A 25,636-nucleotide genomic window follows, 5' to 3' on the forward strand; every position below is an offset into this window, starting at 1 on the left:
ATAGCAAAATGCACTGCAAAATATTAAAAGTGGTGCTGTGGGTGTCAAAGCAAATGCATAACAAGAACCAGAGAATCACATCAGGCAAAATGAACAGAATATGGAATTTAGCAACAGTAGAGACAGGTAGAGAATTTGAGATGAAGAGGGACAGATAGTATTAAAAGTAAATGATACACTGGTAACAGATGTGTGCAATGTTGCAAAATTTGTATCAAGCGTTTCATAACTGTTACTGAAAAGTTGGTGATGCTGCCATGAAACACCTCGGACCATTCATTACAAATAACTTCGCCAACATATAATTCCTGTAGAAGTGATGTCAACCAATAAATATTCAAAATCAAAAAGGTCAGGTGGTTTTCATAAAATAGCAGCAAAGTTAATTAAAGAGCGTGCTTCTGAGTTTGGTAACATATTAAGTTATCTGTGTAGCCAGTCATTTATCAGTGGAACATTGCCTGAATTGTTGAAAGATGGTGAAGTTAAACCATTGTTTAATAAAGGAGATGAAGAAATACTGTTATGTTTATGTCCATTTTCACTTTTCCCATTGATCAAAATTTTAGAAAAGGTAGTATACAATCAGCTTCTTAACCATCTGACAAGAAATAATATATTGTCATGTCACAGTTTGAATTTCTATAAATGGTTTCGATATTGGGAAGGCTGTTTATACACACAGAAAGGATTTACGTTTTTCATTATACAATAAATTACAAGCTACTAATATATTTTGCAATCTCTTAAAAGCATTTGACTGTGTAAATTAAATGTATTATTGTTTTTATTTTATTTGATAATGTGCTTACATACCACACAGCACATAAATAAATCCTTTTGAGTAAATTAGGATATTATGATGTAAGAGAAAATGCTGCAAATTGTTCACAATATTCTTTATGTCTGAAAAGACACAAAGGGTTTCATATACGGAAGGGACATGTATTAACGTTTCAGGCTTCATTCATCTGTGTACCAATTATAAGTAAAATCCCACAAGGTTCCATCTTAGGGCTCATAATTTTTCTTGTGTACATCAGTGACCTTTTGTCAATGACATTATGAGATGCCAAGTTAGTTTTGTATTCAGGTGTTATAAACATTGTAACAAGTAGCACAAAAACTATTCAGTTCAGAGTTTATAAAGGTTCCCCACCAGCATATGCCTAAAATATGACATGGAGCAGATAGAAGAAGTTGACGGTGTGAAATTCTTTGGATTTCAGCAAGAGAATAAGTTCAGCTAGGTGGAGCATATCACAGAATTGCTGATGTGCCTAAACAAATCTCTGTATGCATTGGAAATGTTGTAAGACATAATGGATATAAAAATGATAAATCTAGCATACTATGCACACTTTCATTCCATAATGTCATATAGGATTATTATTCAACATAATTCATCCAGTCAGCCTAACTTTCTGTGAGTTCAAAAACATGTAATGAGAATTATTTGAGACATGAATTCAAGAAATTCTGCAGGAGACCTGTTTACAGAATTAGGTATACTAACTACTGCTTATCCATACATTTATTTCGTGGTGAAATTTCACATTAAAAATATATCTCTTTTTCAATGGACAGTTCAGTTCATGGAATCAGTACTGGAAATAAGAATAAACTTCACAAAATTTTAATGTCAAAACTTGAGTCCAGAAAGGTGTCCATTATTCAGGAACACACATTTTCAATAAATTGCTAGCAGTCATGAAACGTTTAACTACAAATGGAGTTCAGTTTATAAAGAGCGTGAAGAATTTATTGACGGGCAATTCCTTCCACTTCAGTAATGAATTTTGTTAGCAGAAACGACTGTTGTGTAGATATACTGATAATATCAAACAATGTATCATGTACAATTCAGTCCAGTAATGTAGTCATTGTTGATAAGTGTTGTAAACATTTTTCTCTGTCTAAACTTTTTCACTTGGAATCCATGGAAGATAATTAGCATATCTGTTTCTCTTTGTAAATGTTTATAGTGTATTCTTGTTTCCTGACATATTCTACATCTGGGGGGATCTACTCACTACAGACACATATTCTACGTCCGGGGCGATCTACTCACTACAGATATATTAGAACGACAACATGTCGACTCTAATCTAGACAAAAGGCTGCTAAGTGATGCTATGTTTCAGAATCATCCACAATGGAAACAGATAAGAAGGTTGAGGAGACGATGGCCACAGACCTGGGAGCCCTTCTGGACGCTGGGGACGGCGCCATCGTGATGCTGGTGGCAGGTGACACACGGCTGGCGGCGCACCGGGCAGTCCTGGTGGACCGGAGCCCCGTGTTCACTGCCATGTTCCAGCACGACACGCTGGAGGCCAGCAGCGGAGAGGTGGCCATCGCGGACGTGGAGGGCCCGGTGCTGCGCCAGCTGGTCTCATACCTGTACACCCTGCGGGCCCCCCAACTGCCCAGCATAGCCCCCCAGCTGCTGGCTACAGCAGATAAGTACGCATTGTCGGGCCTTAAGGCAGAGTGCGAGAAACAGGTGGCCGCACAGCTGGCTTTGGAAACCGCAGCGGCCACAGCGGTTCTCGCGGTGAGGCACTCTTGTAGCAGCCTCAGGCAGGCTGCAATCACCTTCATCAAGAGACACACCCACCAGGTGATGGCCACCCAGGGATGGGCTGATGCGATGCTTCATCAGCCTAAAGATTTGATTGAAGTGAGCCGGCTGCTCTCTGATCCACCGGCAGAAACCAGGTAAGCTGAAGGCAAACCACTCATCTTTGTTTCTCGTGTATGTGTGTATTTCCAAGCCTACAATGCTTGTCACTGAGTTTCCTTAGATGTGTCTCTGCTGTAAAATACACCATTACAGACATTCGTTTCCTGGAAGCTCATTGTTCTTTAATTGCCTTCTCATAACAGGTTCATCGAACCTCTAAATTTAACTGTGTTTATTAGCAGATAAACAGGGTGTACATAAAGTCCGGGAACACATTCAATTATTATTTATTGCACAAGAACTAAACATTGTACAGATGTCCTACATATTGTATTTTGAAGAGAAACTCTGAAAGTTTTTTTTTACAAACATTTGATATGTGAACTATGGCTTATCTGGCAGACGTCAATAGGGTAATCTAATTCTTGCCATAGCCATCCCAGCACGGCATCGTCGACTGTGGCAGTCGCTTCCCGTATTCCCTCCTGGAGCTCTGCTACATCACGTGGTAGAGGCGGCACATACACCAGATCTGTAATGTGTCCCCACAGAAAAAAGGTCACACGGAGTGAGATCTGGTGATCGGGGAGGCCATTTCATGAAACAGCTGTCCCCTGTGAACAAAACTCAAAACGCTTGTCTTCGTTGTCGTCATTGAGCTTCTGCACTAGCTCCAATTTGAATGGTTTCATAGACAGCTTCTGTCGCAGAACTTACCACACTATCATTGGAGCCATTTCGAGTTCACGGGATCCACGACGCACCGATTTCTTTGTACTCCTTACGAATGGCCGGCCGGTGTGGTCGAGCGGTTCTAGGCGCTAGCGTCTGGAACCGCGCGACCGCTACGGTCACAGGTTCGAATCCTGCCTCAAGGCATTGATGTGTGTGATGTCCTTAGGTTAGTTACGTTTAAGTAGTTCTAAGTTCTAGGGGACTGATTACCTCAGAAGTTAAGTGCCATAGTGCTCAGAGCCATTTTTGAACCTTACATTCGTCTTTCGTACGCGCTCCACATTCACTTCACTCACAATGGGATCTCCGCTTCTCTTTGCCGGGCACAAGCAACCCATCGTAACGAATTTGTTGTGCCAGTGGTAAATAGCCTTCATTGTTGGTGGCTTCTTACTGAACTTGGTTCTAAACATCTGTCGAACAGCTGTAGCACACTTGCTTTTGTCGAACTCCAACACACCGAAAGCTCGCTCCACCCCTGAACTCGCCATGTTTGCGTCTAGCGCTAACTATCAGCAAATTACAAAACTACGCTGTGGCGGATACAGAAAAAAAACTTTCAGGTTTTTTTTTGTTTCAAAATGACATATGTATGATATCTGTACAGTGTTTGGTTCTTGTGCAATAAATAATTGAAGTTTCCAGAATGACATTTTCACTCTGCAGTGGAGTGTGAGCTGATATGAAACTTCCTGGCGGATTAAAACTGTGTGCCGGACCAAGACTCGAACTCGGAACCTTTGCCTTTCGCGGGCAACTGCTCTGAGCTACCCAACCACAACTCACGCCCCGTCCTCACAGCTTTACTTCCGCCAGTACCTCGTCTCCTTCCTTCCAAACTTTACAGAAGCTCTCCTGCGAACCTTGCAGAATTAGCACTCCTGAAAGAAAGTTTACTGCGGAAACATGGCTTAGCCACAGCGTGGCTTTCAGGAGTGCTAGTTCTGCAAGGTTCGCAGGAGAGCTTCTGTAAAATTTGGAAGGTAGGAAACGAAATATTGGCGGAAGTAAAGCTGTGAGGACGGGGCGTGAGTCGTGCTTGGGCAGCTCAGGTGGTAGAGCACTTGCCCATGAAAGGCTAAGGTCCCGAGTTCGAGTCTCGGTCCGGCACACAGTTTTAATCTGCCAGGAAGTTTAATATCAGCGCACACTCCGCTGCAGAGTGAAAATCTCATTCTGGAAACATAGCCCAGGCTGTGGCTAAGCCATGTCTCTGCAATACCCTTTCTTTCAGGAGTGCTAGTTCTGCAAGGTTCGCAGGAGAACTTCTGTAAAGTTTAGAAGGTAGGAGACGAGGTACTGGCGGAAGTAAAGCTGTGAGGACGGGGCGTGAGTCGTGCTTGGGTAGCTCAGCACTAGCCCGCGAAAGGCAAAGGTCCCGAGTTCGAGTCTTGGTCCGGCACACAGTTTTAATCTGCCAGAAAGTTTCAATAACTGAAGTATTCCCGGACTTTATGTACACCGTGTATTACCCAGAAATCGTGTAAGAGTTAAGTTTTACACAGCATCATGAACCGTTTTGACCTTTAAGTAATCCGAACTTATTTGCAGTCATTAATTGTGTTAAGCAAACGCTACTTATTTAATTGTCTGGACAAATCCTCCATTGACTGTGTGACTACAGCATGGGGTATAGTAAATTTCATTCTCCTACTGAAAAAAATAAAAAAATATTAGAGATGACAGTGCAAAACTTTTTGAACGCCCTTTGTACTCAAAGAACACAAGCATACTGCAAGCAAGCATAACAACAACGCACCCAGCAACCATGCAGGCTGAATGGCACAAGCTAGAGTCAGTGCATACGTTTCACAGAACGATATCTCGTAAACGACTCACACTAGAAACCTGCAACAAACACCACTGACATTGTAATTTACCCTACTTTTAGTTTGTCAATGTCGATAGGCATTGTTCCATTTAAAAATAGTATATGTTCACACATAGATGCGCTTACTGAATATCATTAGAATCTGTTGATTGGCTAACAATACGAGCCTTTGACTAACAATCTATCCTGTGAAAACCGCACATCCTTAGGATTTTCAGATTCCGAATTACCTGCGCTGTAGGTTTACCCTGTATATGTAATATCCCAATAACCTGCCCAACACAAGTTTTTGTTATTTTGGAACTTACTTATAAGGCACATCAAACGAAAGAGTGATTACTTTTCCAGTCAGAGCTTGTATTTCGATGTGCAGAAAGAAAAGTGAAAGCAGCATTTGTGCTCTAATGGGTGGCTGCCTACTCCTCACACAGACACTCTGTGACCACCTCATGGTACCACAAACCACTCCTTGTGGCAGCTGTGGTTGATCGCACACTATGTTGAGTCTACCCTTCTTGGTTTCTTCCCCTTTCTGTTCAGCCATAATCCAGAGCACACACAGTATGTGTCAGGTCCCTGTCTGCCTGTCTTGGTTGCTCTGTGGCTCTACTACCATGTCTCAGCCGATGATCTTCTCTACCCCATCTGCTGTTGCTGCCGTTCCATCTCAACTTGGACACTGAAGAATCGTTTACATCTAGCTTTCCTTTATTCCACACCATCTTACAGTTATGTATGCCACCTACAAGTCTACTAACCAGGAACACTCATACATGTTTCAGTTAGATTTTAATATTATGCAATACATTATGTCCTATTTGACCTACTGGAAACCTTGGCGTGGAGGTGACATTGCTAGTACTTCCTCAATTACGTCTAATCAACTTATAGCCTGCACAGTAGTCGTCTGATACCTATTGTTCAGTGTAATTAAAACGTAAATACATGTTTGAAGCAAGAAACATATTACTATTGCTCGGTATTTTTATTGTAAAGAAATTGTTTTCTTAATACATTATACATAAATATATTTGTTTGCATTAAGCCAAAATTATTCTGCATGCAGTCTCAAATTACAAACACCCACAATTTTGAAGAGTTTGTTATTACCAGGATAGTCATATCTGACTGTGCATTTTTCAAGTCCTGTTAATGATGTACATGAGATTCTTGTCCCATTACTCATACCCTAACACTTCACACACATTTTGACATAAGTGATAGGTGAGTATCTAAAACTCAGTTTTGGGGTTACCACGCTCTCTTACTGATTTCTCCCTCTGCCCAAAACGAAGCTCACCATGGCAACTACATCCAATGTGCTCCTCTCCCAAAAAAACAAGTTACTGTCACACCTACATTGTCGTGCGGTAGCGTCCTCGCTTCCCACGCCCGGGTTTCCGGGTTCGATTCCCGACGGGGTCAGGGATTTTCTCTGCCTCGTGATGACTGGGTGTTGTGTGCTGTCCTTAGGTTAGTAAGGTTTAAGTAGTTCTAAGTTCTAGGGGACTGATAACCATAGATGTTAAGTCCCATATTGCTCAGAGCCATTTGAACCATTTTGAACACCTACATTTAATGTGCCACCGTCAAAATGCAACTTACCATTACACCCACATTTAATGTGTGCCCAAAAATGCAACTTACCATCACATCCACATTTAATGCGACACAGATGCCGTGGATTTTAATGATAATAAAAGTGAAACATATAAAAATATTTTAATATAAACATAATAATTTTTTACATTTGTGGTTAATAAAATGCTTTAAGGGGAGAGTTTCATGACCCCATGACTCAGCCCATCCTTATATCAACGCTATTTTTAGTTTTCTGGCCCCTATTGGTAAATTTCTCATTGAGTTTAGCATTCACATCTACATGTGAATGACAGGCTTCATATACTATAAATCGTAGCATTCCTCATCACACAAACACACACACACACACAGACACACACACACACACACACATTGTCATGAATACAATTGTGGAATCAGGAAAGGACCATATCTTCAACAAACATTTATCGTCTGATACACAGATCACTTCGATATAGAATCACACCCTCTGTAAGCTGTGGTATGGAGAGCTCTTGAAACAGTTGTTTTTTTTCCATTACTACCTGTGTTGTTACACAAATATTTTCAATCTTCAGTACATTGCACAAAAACTTCTGTCAACTAGTTTTGTTAGTACAGCTTGCTTGTCAAAACATTCCAGCCACATTTCTGGATTGCACATGGTGAGACAATAGAAGCAAGTCCAGTGTTTCATAATGTGCTACACTGGAAACACCAACAACATTAAATTACTAACCATTGGAATGGCGTGTGCTTACCCATTCACCCATACACACACGCACGCATGCACGCATGCACACACACACACACACACACACACACACACACACACACACACACACACACATCCTTCACATACAAACACATACAGACACAAACTGACACATACAGATGCTCCCTCCAGTGTTATCTTTCAGCTTCCAGACACGGTGAGCTCTACCCACTGGCAAATGTCACTGCTGATTTTAAGCATTTCATGACTTCATGGGTACTTACAGAGTGAGAACGAATGTTTTAAAATTCCTAAATTTGTGAAAAGTCTATGTATTGGATAAAATTTCAGTTTCTGCGACAAAATTTTTAATGCTAGGTAAATTTCCCACTACCATAGGCTGTTTCCATTCCTGCACTGTTTATTACTCTGAATTTTTTTTCTCCAGTCAGTTAAAAACCTGCTGTCCACGTTTTGACGTCTGTGCCTTCGCAACCCCAATTTTTAATACACACTTTGAACACTGCATCATGATGATAGTATGACAATAGTGAAATTTAAATTACTGTCACATCCAACATAGTAAACTTCTAAATCCTCTGCAGTTGTTGCTGTTGAGGGAACTTGAACTGACCTGTAATATAATTCTGTGATTAAATTTAGCATAAGTCTCTGTCACTGTATGTACCTTTTGTTTGTGCTTAAATTTAAACCATCTTATGCTTGGTGTAGTGAATTGCTGTTCTGGTAAACTCTAGAGAAGCACTAGTTCAGTGCTAAGTCGTTTATATTAACTGAAGCGCTACTCTCGTTGTTGGTGTGTGTTCTGGCTATTGCCTGCATGTGGACAGTGTTTCGGCTGTACTGGCTACAATAAGCCACCGCATGGTTCCCACATGGTCACATGTGCTCACACTGTGCATCTCACTTTTTGTGTGCAGCACACCAACCGCTACACAAATGAAGTCCACCACCACCACCACCACCACCGCCACGGCCACCCGCCAGTCCCACAGCAGTCAGATTCCTGCTGCAGCTGTGCCGGCAACAGCAACAGCAACGGCAACGGCAATGGCAATGTCAACAGCAACGGCAACGACAACAGCAATGGCAACAACAACGGCTCCTTCACTTGATGGCGATGCAGTCTCTCGCATACAGTGAGTTCCCTCTCCTATATACGCACTCATCGTGCAATTACGTGGTGAGGAGGCTACCAAAACGAAAAGAAAATGTAAATGCTCAATCTAGGTTCAATGGTAGGCAGAGATGTGAGATGAAAAATAAGGATATGGTCAGATGAATAATGTTGTGAAAAATTGTATCTTAAGGGGAAGCTAAAAAGGAATTAGAAAGGGGAGCAAATAGCGAGTTATAGTGAACAGTTCAGTGATTTCATTTTCGTCTGAGCCAGCAAATTTTTATTATCTCACCAAAATGTCTAAAGTCCATTGAGGAATTTCTCACACAACAGCAGAAAACGTATTTTTCAACCAGATTAAACATTATAAAATAGATTTTTTTATCCAAATACCGATTACTAGCCCCACACAGATAGTCCTCAAAATCTTTGCTTGCGAATTTTTAATTGGTGTGAATACTTGTAAGATCCATAACAAAAATTGTGGGATGCATGCAGTACATAACTGAAGCACGAATAGTACACTTCCTATCAGCTATCACATAGGTCCTACTTTTTCTTTATAAATGTTACAAATATTTTCATAACTATTACAAATTCATAAGCAAAAACTCTCAGGGCTGTCTGGATGGAGTTAGGATTTTGAATAGGGCTAGGAGAAATTATTCTATCCATTTTAGTTCTATTTAAAAAAATTTATACAAAAAATATATTTTTCTTTGAATCATTGTTGCTTATGTCTTGCTCCCATTATCAATTTCAGGTTAGAATTGCTTCTCTGGAGCCTTTATTTTTCCTAGATTCAAACATTCTGTCGTCTAACAGATCTTCAATGTAGATTTCCATTCTTCTGTATGTTAATCTAGTCAGTAGCTCAGATATGTTAAGCTCGTTGTGTGAAAGTTCTCTCAGCTATTGGCCCTTGTTCGATTCAGGAGTGTCTGGTTGATATTTTTTCTGAAAGTTTGTTGGTATATTTCTAGTCTCATAGATTCTGTAGATCTACTAGAATAGTTATTTGCTTGCAACCTTCCCTAAATGATTACAGAAATTCTGAAGGATTGTTATCTAATCGCATTCCTTGTTTGTGCACACTGCCTCCAAAGATTTATTAAACACTGAGTCTGGTACTGAATCATTATGTTTCCTGATTCGACTTCCATTTGTTCCTCTCTTAAATCATCTGACAGTTTCTCCCCTCACAGAGATGTTCATCTCTCCTCTGAGTTTAACTACGCAACTCCTTCTGAACTCTTCATGTTGACAACTTGGGGCAGTGCAGTTATTTTTGTCCTACACTTACCTGTGGACTCATTACAGCAGATCACTGGTAGGAAAGCCAAGCGGAAACCTACCGTACTGTAACTCGGACTTAACATATTATGATACAAAATTCCTCGTCGTCTGCATTCACACTGCCTTAAAAATTTGTCACGCTAGTTCGTACAGTAGAACAATGATTTACATATTTACTTTAGACCACATTCACGCACCATTCACGCTACTAGAAGCATATACAAAGCTGTACCAACATAAATGAACAAAAAAAAACACCTTCAAGAAATAAATAGAACATTTTAGAAAACATTCTCTTGACCTGTTTCTTGAATGTCTCTGTGCGCTGCTGTCCTCTGGTGGATGAAAATTAGAATGTATACTCTACTGGACCCGCTTCAGACCATCTGTCACTGTACACGGGTGACTCATTCTCCTTATACACAGGCTCCAGACAGGAGCGATGTAAGGTGTCACACCTTAATGTTTGTTCTTTATTTTATCGAATGTTGTTTGTTCTTTTCTATGTGCCAAATCTGTCCTTCCTACAGCCATTTCTTTTTCGATTTCTTCTAATTCTTCCTCCAGCCATTGTGCTTTATGTTTCCTTCTACTAGCTATTTATTTCACTCCAGAGTGGTTTACGTTGCTGTATTCCTATGTTCTACTGAATATTTTTCTATTTTTTTATTTCCTCAATGACTTTATATTTCTCTTTGTTTACCACAAATTCTACGGGGATCCTTTCCTGGAAGTCGTTTGAGTGACAAACTTTTGTGGTTGCCCTTTTTGGAGATGTTCAGTACTGTTCACCGATCTTCGAATGCAATATCAGATTATCTACAACCTTGTATTCCTCAATACTTCAGTATTCAACTTATTTACACACTGGTTCTTCTTGAAGCTTCTCTTCAACTTTGGTGTACATTACAGCTGAATTGTAATCTCAATCTGCATCTGTCCATGAATACCCCTCATAAATCAATAACCGATTTCAAGATCTCTTTTTGACCACGATATTATCCAGTTGGAATCTTCTAATGTCCCCAGGCCTTTACCAAGTAAACCTCCACCTCTCTTCTTAATAGCCAAAAACACTGAGGCACAGAAGCACTTATACAAATGTATCGGCATATGTGAGGTAGACTTGCAGTAGCTCTACCATCCAGCACAAGTACTGGAAAGAAGTGGGAGGTCTCTTCCACAGGGGATTGGTATGGAGAAAACTGGCTGCCGATCAGACAACGGGTCTCAGAAATTGCACTTCAGTGGTGAGGTTATTTGGTAAGATGCATTTTTTAGACCGTCACTGTTCCTTACTAGTTGACTGTTCATTACTATCGCAAAAGGTTTGAAGATAGAAAAACATACATATGTCTGTACATGAAGCAACATGGTTGCTTCTCCCAAAATCTTGGATTCCACATGTCAGGGATTGATTGACAAACAGTCCTAGAAAGTTTTAACCTGACTTTCACATCTGTCATCTGTGTGTTTCAAAATGAAACATCACCATTTTTAGTCGTCCATGTCAGGAAGTGTGTGTGTGTGAACCAGTTAACACATTAAATGCCTGCAAAGGTGTATCAGCTCCACCAGGGCTGTCCCTAGTGAGACACTGTCAAAAGAACTTCCAAGTGTCAAGTACTGTAAAGTCCTTCAAAATCCACATCTATCTTATTATTCGATCTAAGATTAGGCGACATGACATATAAAAAATTAGAAAGCTAAGATTTCTCTTTAAGAAATGAAGTGCATCTGAGGTCATTAATTTTTCATTTGCACAAATTTATTTTTAATTGAAAAAGAAGCATTAGCATCTTCCTGTGCGTCTAATTAGAAATGAAACTGAGTTGTTGAAAGATGAACATTAAGTTGAACAGCTGTAATACCTCCCTTGGCAGACTGAGAAAACTACATTGTTTTTATTTATTTAAGGTTTTTAGAGAAGTTGGCATATTGCAGATATTAGCACATGCACAGGTCATAGTATGAGTAAATAGATATTTTATGCCATGGTGATTGGAATGAGATAGTCAGATACAAGTGACACAGCACATTTTCCAGTACTTACATCAGTGTGTGATGTAATCAGTATTTGCACTAAGACAATGTTTGTTTACAAGTACGTTTCTAATGGTAGTCTAACAAAATGCATGAAAGATTAATTTACTTTCATGGATTGTAACTTTTGCAGTAGCCAAAAGACATGGGACAGCAACAAGAATTTAGTCAGAAGTGTGCTTGTGTGTGTGTGTGTGTGTGGGGGGGGGGTGTATGAATATTAGTGTACACTGTCAGGTACTTCAGAGTGGCAGTGTGCATATGCACATGTGTTCATGTACAAGTCACACAAACAAAAGCGACACACATACACACAGTATGAGTGTGGGTGAGTAGCAGTCCACTTAAAGTGCTTCTTTCAACAAAATCATTTTCTGCAAAACTTTCGCTATTTGGCATGTGTGTGTGTGACTAAATGTGCTGATAACTGGACTGAACCTTTTTGGCTCCTTGTCCGGAAAATCTCATTAAATATTTGGAGATGGAATTCATTTTGTGTGTCACCTACAGTAGTTTAAGGAAGGACTGCTGCACACAGAAACAGTATTAACTGTGTGAAGTATCTGTTTCACTTGAGGTCAACAGAACAGATTTCCAGCAAATGATTGGTGAAAATGTGACAACTCAATTTCCTGAAAGACTGGATAAAGGAATTTTTAATGGACAGAGGATGAAGACTTTGACAAGGGGCTACAGCACTACTTCTATACCTTGATATACACAGAGTTTGACACTCATTTGTATAATAGTAGTGGGAAATACAGTAGGTTTGTTTCTGGACAGATGTACATTCAGAACTCTTCTGTTTGCTTGTTTGATAGTTTCCTTCATAAGGTGTGTTTGCTTATAGTAAACAGTAAGAATTTATCTGTTATTTGCAGGAGACTTTCTCAACAAGGGAAAAACAGAAGGCTGCTCCAGGCAGCTGAGCAGGGGGCCGTAGAGGAGCTGAGGGCACTGCTCGCTGCAGGGGCGGATGTGGGGGCGAGAGGCAGGGGCGAACACAGGATGTCTGCCCTACACTGGGCAGTGCAGGGGGAACATATGGAGGCCGTGAGGTGTCTACTGGATGCTGGTGCGGAGGTGAACGACAGGGACAGCAACCGGAACACACCTCTGCACTTGGCTGCATACAGTGGTGATGTGGCTCTGGTGCGGATACTGCTGGAGTCATCTGCTGATCCCAATGCAAGGGATGAGTGGGGGAGAACGCCGCTGCACGACGCAGTGTGGCGTGGCCACATGGAGGCGGCGACTGTTCTGCTCGACGGAGGCGCTGATATGGATGTTATGGATGACGATGGGTTCACCCCCCTGGACAAAGCCAGGCAGAAAAACAACCAGCAGCTGATAGATTTGTTATCATGAGGCAGGCTGACCTACAAACTTTTGTGTAATAGTACTGAAATAGACTCTCTAAATCTGTTCCTTATGTTTTTAAATAAAGAATGAAAAAAGTTGTTCCTACAGCCACTCATTTGTAAGCATCTTTAATTTGTGTGTGTAAATGCTCTAATAACAGTGCAGCAATACTGAGTGAATTAATGTAAGTAACAGGAAGCAACCTCTCTCTGAAGAAAAATTTCTACACTGCTCTTTGCAGAAGCAAACAAGAACAGATAAATACACACTTCATACCTAACAAACACAGTACTCTACAATATTTGATTATTGAAAAGTATTTTCCACTGGCATATATGATGATGTCAAACTACTGTTGCTCGGCCACCATTGACCAGACGTTTACAATTGGTGAGGGATCTGGAGAATGTGCTGGCCAGGGCAGCAGTCGAACATTTTCTGTATCCAGAAAGGCCCATACAGGACCTGCAACATGCGGTCGTGCATTATCCTACTGAAATGGAGGGTTTCGCAGGGATCCGAATGAACGGTAGAGCTACGGGTTGTAATACATCTGAAATGTAACGTCCACTGTTCAAAGTACCGTCAATGTGAACAAGAGGTGATCGAGACGTGTAACCGATGGCACCCCATACTGTCACGCCGGATGATACGCCAGTATGGCGATGACAAATACACGCTTCCAATGTGCGTTCACCGTGACGTCGCCAAACACAGATGCGACCATCACGATGCTGTAAACAGAACCTGGATTCATCCGAAAAAATGACGTTTTGCCATTCGTGCACCCAGGTTCGTCGTCGAGTACACCATCGCAGGCGCTCCTTTCTGTGATGCAGCGTCAAGGGTAACCGCAGCCATGGTCTCCGAGCTGATAGTCCATGCAGCTGCAAACGTTGTCGAACTGTTCGTGCAGATGGTTGTTGTCTTGCAAACGTCCCCATCTGTTGACTCAGGGATCGAGACATGGCTGCACGATCCGTTAGAGCCATGCAGATAAGATGCCTGTCATCTCGACTGCTAGTGATTCGAGGCTGTTGGGATCCAGCACGGCATTCTGTATTACCCTCCAGAACCCACTGATTCCATAATCTGCTAACAGTCGTTGCATCTCGACCAATGCGAGCAGCAATGTCGCGATACGATAAACTGCATTCGCGATAGGCTACAATCCGAACTTTATCAAAGTCGGAAACGTGATGGTACGCATTTCTCCTCCTTACACGAGGAATCACAACAACGTTTCACCAGGCAACGCTGGTCAACTGCTGTTTGTGTATGAGAAATCAGTTGGAAACTTTCCTCATGTCAGCACGTTGTAGGTGTGAATGCTCTGAAAAGCTAATTATTTGCATATCACAGCATCTTCTTCCTGTCGGTCAAATTACACGTCTGTAGCACGTCATCTTCATGGTGCAGCAATTTTAATGGCCAGCAGTATAAGTGCAAACTCAAATCTTATTAGTCCCAGACAGCAGTAATGCTGGTCTTGTGATACACTCTCCCAACAGTCAGGTAACATTGATCTTCACTCTGATATTGCAGAAAATGTTCTCGCTTTCCACATTTCCCTTCTGCCAGTCTTCAGTGCACTGGCCTCAGCCAGGTGTTGTAGGGGCAGAGCGCCTGCAGGGTCCACCGCACAGCAACAGCAACTCTGGCTGGACGGGCGTCACTGATGACAGCGTCATCACTGCCCCATTGCCAGTCTGCTGAACTATGGTTCTCGTGAACTCTACAACCGATGGCAGAGTGTGATGTATTTGTGTTGGCAATTGGATCATAAAATTGAACATGTGTTAAGTGTCTACATTCTGTTCCATGCCAAAATAACAAAAACCAATAGTGTTTCTAACCTTTTATGAAATGAAATGACCAAGCAAATTTGCGAAAATAAATAAGTAAACAATATGCTCAATCGTCAAATAGGTTATTACAGCAGAATATAAGTAGCAACGACTGATTATCTTCCATGATGTGATATGGTGGCAATGTAATATAAACTATTCCAAACTGAGTAAAATTAGCTGTAAAATTTACAGGTGGCTCATTGTAGACTGCTTGGTTTTTGAAAACGCCAACCATACATTTTAATTAGGGTAGAAACCAGTACCGAAATGCAGTACTGAAGTTAGAAGCTAAAGATAGCACATACAAAAAAGTAAAGAAAATTCTATCCTTGTAGTAACGTCATTTTACTTCACATAATCAAATTGCAACACTCAAAATAATTGTGGTTGAATTGGGGACAGAAGACTGATTGCCAACTTTGAACATGAGTAGCAACATTGGTTTCACAATGTTGGTGTAACTTGACACTCATTAGAAACAATTACACAGGTGAGGTGGTTGTACAAGTCACGAAAATACAGATGTAAAATTGTATTGCCTTTGGCTTGTAAATCAATTAAATAATTATAGTAAATAGTGCATGCCTTACAAATGAAATAGGTCCTACTGTTAAGTTATTTAATTCGTTTAATCCATTCTGGTGATAATCCTACAGTGTCTCTTACTTTAGATGCGTTTTACAAAAAGGGCATCAATGTACCTTTTTTATACTTCATATTTTGATACAGCTATGCCCAAAATCTGAAATCGCCTTGCATGTATAATATTGTCATAACGTTGACAATTATTGTGAAAATTTGAAAGGTAGGAAGTGACAATATCTCCGAAGCTACAAAGTAATGACTGTATAGGAGTTTCATGGAAGACGCTGTGTCATATGGTGCAGACGTATGGACGCTGACAAAGAACAGAAAGACCCCCTCACAGTGGAAGTTACATGTACGAGAAGGTGTTGGAAAACAGCAATATTGGCCAGGTTAAGGAAATCAGCACACAAACGAATAATGACTATACAGTATAGCTAGGACACTTCTGTGATAAGTATAAGGGAAAATAAAATTAAAACAAGACAGATTGTATAATGGGCGTGGCGTTGACGTTGGTAATGCAGGTAGGTGTGTGTATCATAGTTGTAAATCAGGAACAGCGCGAATATTCACCACTGTGCCATCTGTTCATCAGACATGCTCTACGTGAGTTGGGCGACTCGTATGTGCGCCTGCATTCATTATGAAGACTGTGAAAGAGGAACAATAGTGTGCAGTGCACTTACACACTATCAAAAGTGTCAGGAAATGAAATTCATGCCGAAATGTCTGCTGTGTTTGGCGAGCGTCGTACATCATGTACATGAAAGTTTGTCTGCAGCTCGTGGTCTAGTGGCAAGTGTTGCTACCTCGGGATCATGGGGTTCTGGGTTCGATTCCTGTCCGGATTGGGGATTTTCCCCGCCTGGGGACTGGGTGTTTGTGTTGTCCTCATCATCTCATCATCATTTGGGAAGTAGTGAGATTGGAACTTGAAGGATTGGGAACTTGTATAGGTGCTGATGACTTCGATGTTGAGTGCCCCACAAACCAACATCATCATCATCATCATCATCACCACCATCATCATCATTATCATTACATGTCAGTGTGAGTGGAATAAACGATTTCGAGAAGGATGGGTATCACTGGAAGACAGAATTCGGCCAGGACAACCTCATTGTGTCATTACTTCCCATTGGTGTGGTGGACACCGCCATCAGTAATAACCAACACTGGATGGTGGAAACCGTTTGGCTCCTGTTGGGGATTAGTCATGGTGCTGCTCACACCACCATGGGAGAACCTGTGCACGATGGGATTTCCACAGACACATGGAGTAGCAGAAGTTGAATCGAATCTCGACATCACTGCAGCGCCTGCCACAATGTCATGGTGGAGACTATCATAACCTGTCCCATATTGTAATGGGAGACGAAACATGGTTTCATCATTCTGAGTTAGAGAACAAACGTCAGAGCCAACGTTGGAAGCACATGAATTCACCCCCGCTGAAGCCGTGAAGACCACGTGTCTGAAGGACACGATTACCTTTTCCTCTGCTGTTCATTGACTTTCTGGAACATGGAATCACAGTTAATGCACAGTGTATGTGGACGCTTTGCAAAAACTGAAGTGTGCCATTGACTCCAAACACCTAGGAATGTTGGTGGATGGCACCATTAAGTTGCAGGATAATACCCTCCTACAATCTGCCAAGGTTATTTCGACTACATTGCAGAAGTTTTTCTGGGAAACCCTCACACATCCTCAAAACAGTCCTGATCTCTCCCCGTGTGATTGCCTTATTTTTGGAGCCCTGAATAAAGTCATTTGTGCACACTGATTTGATTCAGGTGAAGAGGTGCTTGTCTGGTTCAATCGTGCGTCTGAAGGCAATTGCAAACATTTTTTCATGAACGCATTGACCATCTTGTCCCACAGTGGGATAAATGTATTAACAGTTATATCAATTACTTGTGAAACAGTAAACAGTATACTTACTTTTTTCCATTCGTCACATTTTCATTTGACTGCTCCTTTTATGAAATGTCATAGTAGTGCACTATGAAGATTCTCGTTGTAGAGAACTGAAAGTTGGGCATGTTAAGTAAAATTATGTGTCTCACTTGGGTACAGAAATGAAAAGCAAAGTCGCATAGTCGACTTTTGAATTTAGTCATTCCTAACACTTGTTTCAAGAACAGTGCAAGGTTGTACACGTGGAAGACACCTGCCTGCACTAGGAGATTTTAGATAATTCTGTAATGCTATGAAGGATTTGATACAAGATTTTCAACCGCAAAATAAATGGTCCAGCCACAATAATGTGACCATCACCTATGTTCGTCGTCAACGTGCAATAAGCACTCACAGACAGTAGATGGCAGCAGTAGCAGTGCAGTGTACATACACTATGTGATCAAAAGTATCCGGACACCCCCAGAAACGTACGTTTTTCATATTAGTTGCATTGTGCTGTCACCTACTGCCGGTACTCCATATCAGCGACGTCAGTAGTCATTAGACATCGTCAGAGAGCAGAACGGTTCGCTCTGCAGAACTCACGGACTTCGAACGTCGTCAGGTGACTGGGTGTCACTTGTGTCATACGTCTGTACGCGAGATTTCCACACTCCTAAACATCCCTACGTCTATTGTTTCCGGTGTGATATTGAAGTGGAAACGTGAATGGACACATACAGCACAAAGGCGTACAGACTGACCAGATTTGTTGACTGACAGAGACCGCCGACAGTTGACGAGGGTTGTAATGTGTAATAGGCAGACATCTATCCTGACCATCACACAGGAATTCCAAACTACATCAGGATCCACTGCAAGTACTATGACAGGCAGTAGGTGAGAAAACTTGGATTTCATAGTCAAGCGGCTGCTCATAAAATACATCATAGCAGTAAATGCCAAACTACACTTCGCTCGGTGTAAGGAGTGTAAACTTTGGACGATTGAGCAGTGCATAAACGTTGTGTGGAGCAACGAGTCACGGTACACAATGTGGCGATACGATCGCAGGGTGTGGGTATGGCGAATGCTCGGTGAACGTCATCTCCCAGCGGTGTTGTTATGGTGTGGCCGTGTTTTTCATGGAGGGGGCTTGCACCCCTTGTTGTTTTGCATGGCACTTTCACAGCACAGGCCTACACTGATATTTTCAACACCTTCTTGCTTCCCACTGTTGAAGAGCAATTCAGGGATGGCGACTGCATCTTTCAACAAGATCGAGCACCCGTTCATAATGCACGACCTGTGGCGGATTGGTTACACGACAAAAATATCCCTGTAATGGAATGGCCTGCACAGAGTCCTGACCTATAGAACACCTTTGGGATGTTTTGGAACGCCGACTTCACGCCAGGCCTCACCGACCGACATCGATACCTCTTCTCATTGGAGCGCTCCATGAAGAATGGGCCGCTATTCCCCAAGAAACCTTCCAGCACCAAATTGAACGTATGCCTGCGAGAGTGGAAGCTATGATCAAGTCTAAGAGTGGGCCAACACCATTTTGAATTGCAGCATTACCGATGGAGCGCGCCACGAACTTGTAAGTCGTTTTCAGCCAAATGTCGTAATGCGGAAACGGAGCGGTTTATCTGACGTCTAAAAGGGCTTTCAGGACAAAGCTGGAAGTATTTCCAGAATAGCTAGGCCGAAGCGACGAGGCTGGCGGAGGGTGACTCGCGGTCTGGACAATGTTTTTGTGGCACTCCCTGCAAGATTTCGTCATTCTGGAAGGGACAATGGACAACACAAGTTTGAAGCTATTCTTGGGGACTATGACCAACCCTACATACAGTTCGTTTTTCCTCGGCACGATGGCATCTATCAGCAGGACAATGAAATATGTTACACAGATCGCAGTGTACATGCTTTGTTCAGAGAGCTCGAGCGTGGGTTTACCCTAGTCCCCTGGCCACCAAACTCCACGGTTTAAATCCAATCGAGAATCTGTGGGACCACTTTGGATCCTCAACAGAAAAATGTAGCACAGCTGGCCATGGGAGTGGAGTGGGCATGGCTCCACATACCTGTCGGTAACTTCCAGAACCTCACTGACACGCTTCCTGCACATTTCACAGCGGTCTCGACTGCGAAAGCTGATCATTCAGGCTTTTGAAAGTTGACCCAATTGATATGACTGGGCAGTCCACTTCCAGGGGCGTATGTGGCCTGACCTTAATTTGTTGTTAATAAACTACAGTCTAAAACTAAAGAAATTGTAGAGTAGGAAATTAATGAGATGAGAGCTCAAAAAATTGAAAGGAAATAATCGATTGAAACACGGGAAGCGAATAAAATATGAGAGGAATGGGTACCTTTCAGAAATGGAACAGCGAAGGGAGCTGAGAATCAGAGGGCATTTAGCTCATGAAATGAGTCATTATATACTGAAGAGCCAAAGAAACTGTTACACCTGCCTAATATCGTGTAGGGCTCCCGCAAGCACGCAGAATTGCCGCAACACGATGTGGTGCGGACTCGACTAATGTCTGACGCAGTGCTGGAGGAAATAGACACCATGAATCCTGCAGGGCTGTCCATAAATCCACAAGAGTAGGAGGGAGTGGAGATCTCTTCTGAACAGCACGTTGCAAGGCACCCCAGATATGTTCAACAATTTTCTGTCTGGGGAGTTTGGTGGCCAGTAGAAGTGTTTACACTCAGAAGAGAGTTCCTGGAGCCACTCTGGAGCAATTCTGGAGCAATTCTGGACGTGTGTGGTGTCGCATTGTCCTGCTGGAATTGCCAAAATTCGTCGAAATGCACAATGGACATGAATGGAGGCAGATGATCAGACAGGTTGCTTACGTACATGTCACCTGTCGGAGTTGCATATAAGTGTAACAGGGGTCCCATATCACTGCAACTGCATAAGCCCCATACCATAACACATCCTCTATTAGCTTGACCAGTGCCCTGTTGACATGCCGGATCTATGCATTCATGAGGTTGTCTCCATACATGCACACGTCCATCCACTCCATACAATTTGAAACAAGGCTCGACCGAACAGGCAATGTGTTTCCAGTCATCAAGAGTCCAATGTCAATGTTGACGGGCCCATGCGGGGCATAAATCTTTGTGCCGTGCATCATCAAGGATACACTAGTGGGCCTTCGAAAGCCCGTATTGATCATGTTTCGTTGAATGGTTCTCACGCTGACACTTATTAATATCCCAGCATTGAAATCTGCAGCAATTTGCGGGAGGGTTGCACTTCTGTCACGTTGAACGGTTCTCTTTAGTCGTCATTGGTCCTGTTCTTGCAGGATCTTATTCTGGACACAGCGATGTCGGAGATCTGATGTTTTACCGGATTCCTGATATTCACAGTACATTCGTGAAGTGGTTGTACGGGAAAAATCTCTACTTCATTGCTACCTCAGAGATGCTGTGTCCCATCGCTTGTGCGCCGACAATAACATCACTTTCAAACTCACTTAAAACCTGCCATTGTAGCAGCAGTAACCGACCCAACAACTGCGCCAGTCACTTGTTCTCTTATATAGGCATTGTCCACCGCAGCACCGTATTCTACCTGTTTACATATCTCTGTATTTGAATGCGCATGCCTATACCAGTTTCTTTGGGGCTTCATTGTAAGTAATAGCTGAGATCAGCCATCAGGGTAACGAGAGAACGTGCGATAGCTGAAGAAGAGGGCATGCGAAATACAAACTATCAACAGAAAGAAAAGTATTCCTGAAAAACAGATATTTACTATCATCAAATGTAAATGTAAGTGCTGAAAGGCTTTTCTGAAGTGTGGAGAAGCGTTGTACAGAAGTGGAAGAAGACACTAGAAGTTTCCGAAACGTCGTGTTACAGGAGAAAGGTAAAGTGTTAGATGGATACATCTACACTCCTGGAAATGGAAAAAAGAACACATTGACAACGGTGTGTCAGACCCACCATACTTGCTCCGGACACTGCGAGAGGGCTGTACAAGCAATGATCACACGCACGGCACAGCGGACACACCAGGAACCGCGGTGTTGGCCGTCGAATGGCGCTAGCTGCGCAGCATTTGTGCACCGCCGCCGTCAGTGTCAGCCAGTTTGCCGTGGCATACGGAGCTCCATCGCAGTCTTTAACACTGGTAGCATGCCGCGACAGCGTGGACGTGAACCGTATGTGCAGTTGTCGGACTTTGAGCGAGGGCGTATAGTGGGCATGCGGGAGGCTGGGTGGACGTACCGCCGAATTGCTCAACACGTGGGGCGTGAGGTCTCCACAGTACATCGATGTTGTCGCCAGTGGTCGGCGGAAGGTGCACGTGCTCGTCGACCTGGGACCGGACCGCAGCGACGCACGGATGCACGCCAAGACCGTAGGATCCTACGCAGTGCCGTAGGGGACCGCACCGCCACTTCCCAGAAAATTAGGGACACTGTTGCTCCTGGGGTATCGGCGAGGACCATTCGCAACCGTCTCCATGAAGCTGGGCTACGGTCCCGCACACCGTCAGGCCGTCTTCCGCTCACGCCCCAACATCGTGCAGCCCGCCTCCAGTGGTGTCGCGACAGGCGTGAATGGAGGGACGAATGGAGACGTGTCGTCTTCAGCGATGAGAGTCGCTTCTGCCTTGGTGCCAATGATGGTCGTATGCGTGTTTGGCGCCGTGCAGGTGAGCGCCACAATCAGGACTGCATACGACCGTGGCACACAGGGCCAACACCCGGCATCATGGTGTGGGGAGCGATCTCCTACACTGGCCGTACACCACTGGTGATCGTCGAGGGGACACTGAATAGTGCACGGTACATCCAAACCGTCATCGAACCCATCGTTCTGCCATTCCTAGACCGGCAAGGGAACTTGCTGTTCCAACAGGACAATGCACGTCCGCATGTATCCCGTGCCACCCAACGTGCTCTAGAAGGTGTAAGTCAACTACCCTGGTCAGCAAGATCTCCGGATCTGTCCCCCATTGAGCATGTTTGGGACTGGATGAAGCGTCGTCTCACGCGGTCTGCACGTCCAGCACGAACGCTGGTCCAACTGAGGCGCCAGGTGGAAATGGCATGGCAAGCCGTTCCACAGGACTACATCCAGCATCTCTACGATCGTCTCCATGGGAGAATAGCAGCCTGCATTGCTGCGAAAGGTGGATATACACTGTACTAGTGCCGACATTGTGCATGCTCTGTTGCCTGTGTCTATGTGCCTGTGGTTCTGTCAGTGTGATCATGTGATGTATCTGACCCCAGGAATGTGTCAATAAAGTTTCCCCTTCCTGGGACAATGAATTCACGGTGTTCTTATTTCAATTTCCAGGAGTGTATCTTACAGCTAATGAAGAGGCACTGAATTGGATCTGGCAGAAAAGAAATCGTCTTCGTCGTCGTCGGAGGTGAATCGTTTGCCCCTCAGAACCTTTTTAAGAAGACCAAAAATGGCGTAATCACATGGGGAGAGGTCTGGACTGTATTGAGGGTGGCCAAGAACGTCCCATTTGAAGATCTGCAGGAGTGTCGCGTCTGTGTTGGCCGTATCAGGCTTTGCATTGTCGTGGAGCCCACGGGTGAGATTGCCTGGTTGTTTTGATTTGATAGCTTGGCGAAGGGTGGTCAAGGTTTGCGAGTAACGCTGGGCATTCATTGTTGTCCCGTGCTGCAAGAAGTGGATTAGAAGGGGGCCATCTTGGTCAAAGGAGAACGTCAGCATATCGATTCACCTCAGACGTCGACGTCCAGCTGTATATGTAGAAATGGTTAACATCGCAGCCCTGGGAATTTTATGAGACAGCCATTCACCGCCTTGTGTCACAGTGGGACAAGTGTCAATACTTCTAACATACCAGTACTGGTTTCTGTAATCATGTCTCTGACTCGTTTCTTTTTGATCGCCCCTTATACATTCTGCAGTTACTACTCGCACATTTGCGATGTTAGTTGATATTCTGATTCCAGTGTAAGGTCCTAACACAATGTTTACTGACTTTAAGATACACTGACCATCAACAATGTGCTACACTCATCGTTGGTGTAGTAGCCCTAGGTAGGCAGAAGTGAGTAACTTGCATCTTTTTAAAGTTGAGGATGAGACCGTTCACAGCAAACCAGTCAATGATACTTTTAAGAGCACTGTTTACCATTCTTTTGTTCCTGTATGTATGCTCAGATTGACTGCAACACTAGTGACATCTGCGAATAGAACTAATTCTGCTAGTTGTATATTAAATGGGAGGTCATTTACATTCAGGGTATCCATAATTAAGTTCCAGTTTCAAAGCGCTGCCGTAAGAGAACCACTGCTCAGAATGATGTCAAATTTGAACAGCATATTATTGAGACAAGGAAAACGTCGTGGACCAAAGAGAGGTAACGAAAATTTTTCTACAGTTGGCCCCATAAGCGTCTTAACATAAATGGAGTCGATTATGAATGACATGAGTCCTAAGACGATGGCTGTGGTTTGTCTTGCACGTTAACCCAACCATTCTGAACAATGTGCATGACTGCTCAAGTTCAGCAGCTGTTAGTTAGGTAAGCCCATCCACTACAAAAGGTCGTACCACATTGGTTGGGAAAAATCGGTTTTAACTGTCATGAGGCCAAAAACCGCATTAAAAGCAAAATGACTTTGGTTTTTAATTGTCCTAAGTCCCAAAAACTGCATAATCAGCAAAAGCACAATACCTTCTAATTGGCGTGACTCTACTGCAAGACATATACAATATGCTCTTCACTGCTTTCTGCCAGAACTTGAAGATGAAGTGTCTTGGAAGTAATGTTCAGAATGCATTGTGCAATGCATGCCTTCGATTCAGCTATATTCACAACTGGAGCACTGGACACGAGATCTTTCAGATAATCCCATAGCCAGAAGTCATACCGATAAAAATCATGTGATCTGTGTGGTTAGGCTGTGGAAAAATGACGACTGGTAATTTTAGCATTTCTGCAACAGCTGCTTCACTGGCTGTGCAATGTGCAGAGGAGTGCTAACTTGCAGAAAAATAATTCTAACGACACTGTTGAAAGGTTGTAATTATGTTGGTGCACAAAAGACTCTCGCGGCGTTTACCAGTGCTGGTACGGGTAACAGGTCCCACAGGACTCATCTCCTCACAAAAACTGAGTCTGCATCTCAATCTACATCTACATGGATACTCTGCAAATTACATTTAAGTGCCTGGCAGAGGGTTCATAGAACCACCTTCACAATTCTCTATCATTCCAATCTCGTATAGTGTGTGGAAAGAGTGAACACATATATCTCCTCGTACGAGCTCTGATTTCCCTTATTTTACCGTCCTGATCATTTCTCCCTATGTACGTTGGTGTCAACAAAATATTTTCGCATTTGGAGGAGAAAGTTGGTAATTGGAATTTCGTGAGAAGATTCCATCGCAACGAAAAACGCCAGTCTTTTAACGATGTCCATCCCAAATCCTGTATCATTTCTGTGACACTCTCTCCCATATTTCGCGATTATACAAAATGTGTTGCCCTTCTTTGAACTTTTTCGATGTACTCCGTCAGTCCTACCTGGTAAGGATCCCACACCGCGCAGCAGTATTCTAAAAGAGGACGGACAAGTGTAGTGTAGGCAGTAGGTCTGTTACATTTTCTAGGTGTCCTGCCAATAAAACGCAGTCTTGGGTTACCCTTCCCCACAACATTTTATGTGTGTTCCTTTCAATTTAAGTTGTTCATAATTGTAAGCCCTAGGTATTTAGCTGAATTTACAGCGTTTAGATTTGATTGATTTATCGCGTAACTGAAGTTCAACGAACTCCTTTTAGCACTCATGTGACCGACCTAACACTTTTCATTATTTAGGGTCAACTGCCAATTTTCGCACCATTCAGATATCTTTTCTAAATCGTTTTGCAATT

The 25,636-nt window shown here is 42.9% G+C and overlaps 1 protein-coding gene across 1 annotated transcript; it reads left to right on the top strand.

The window, feature by feature from the left end:
• Positions 1–8,444: 8,444 nt before the first annotated feature.
• LOC124719743 (ankyrin repeat domain-containing protein 1-like) lies at positions 8,445–13,397 on the top strand. Its single transcript, XM_047244944.1, has 2 exons — positions 8,445–8,566; positions 12,910–13,397. Exons 1-2 carry the CDS (start codon positions 8,445–8,447, stop codon positions 13,394–13,396), a joined length of 609 nt encoding a protein of 202 aa, XP_047100900.1. The 3' UTR covers position 13,397.
• Positions 13,398–25,636: the final 12,239 nt, after the last annotated feature.

The sequence above is a fragment of the Schistocerca piceifrons genome, chromosome 11 (assembly GCF_021461385.2).
Source record: "Schistocerca piceifrons isolate TAMUIC-IGC-003096 chromosome 11, iqSchPice1.1, whole genome shotgun sequence".
Taxonomy (NCBI): Eukaryota; Metazoa; Arthropoda; class Insecta; order Orthoptera; family Acrididae; genus Schistocerca; species Schistocerca piceifrons.

Bases quoted from the DNA above. Each gene is read 5' to 3' on its own strand.
- LOC124719743 (XM_047244944.1), top strand. From the start codon at position 8,445: ATGGTCACATGTGCTCACACTGTGCATCTCACTTTTTGTGTGCAGCAC. The intron at 8,567-12,909 runs GTCAGATTCCTG...TGTTATTTGCAG, and splicing joins CACCCGCCAGTCCCACAGCA to GAGACTTTCTCAACAAGGGA.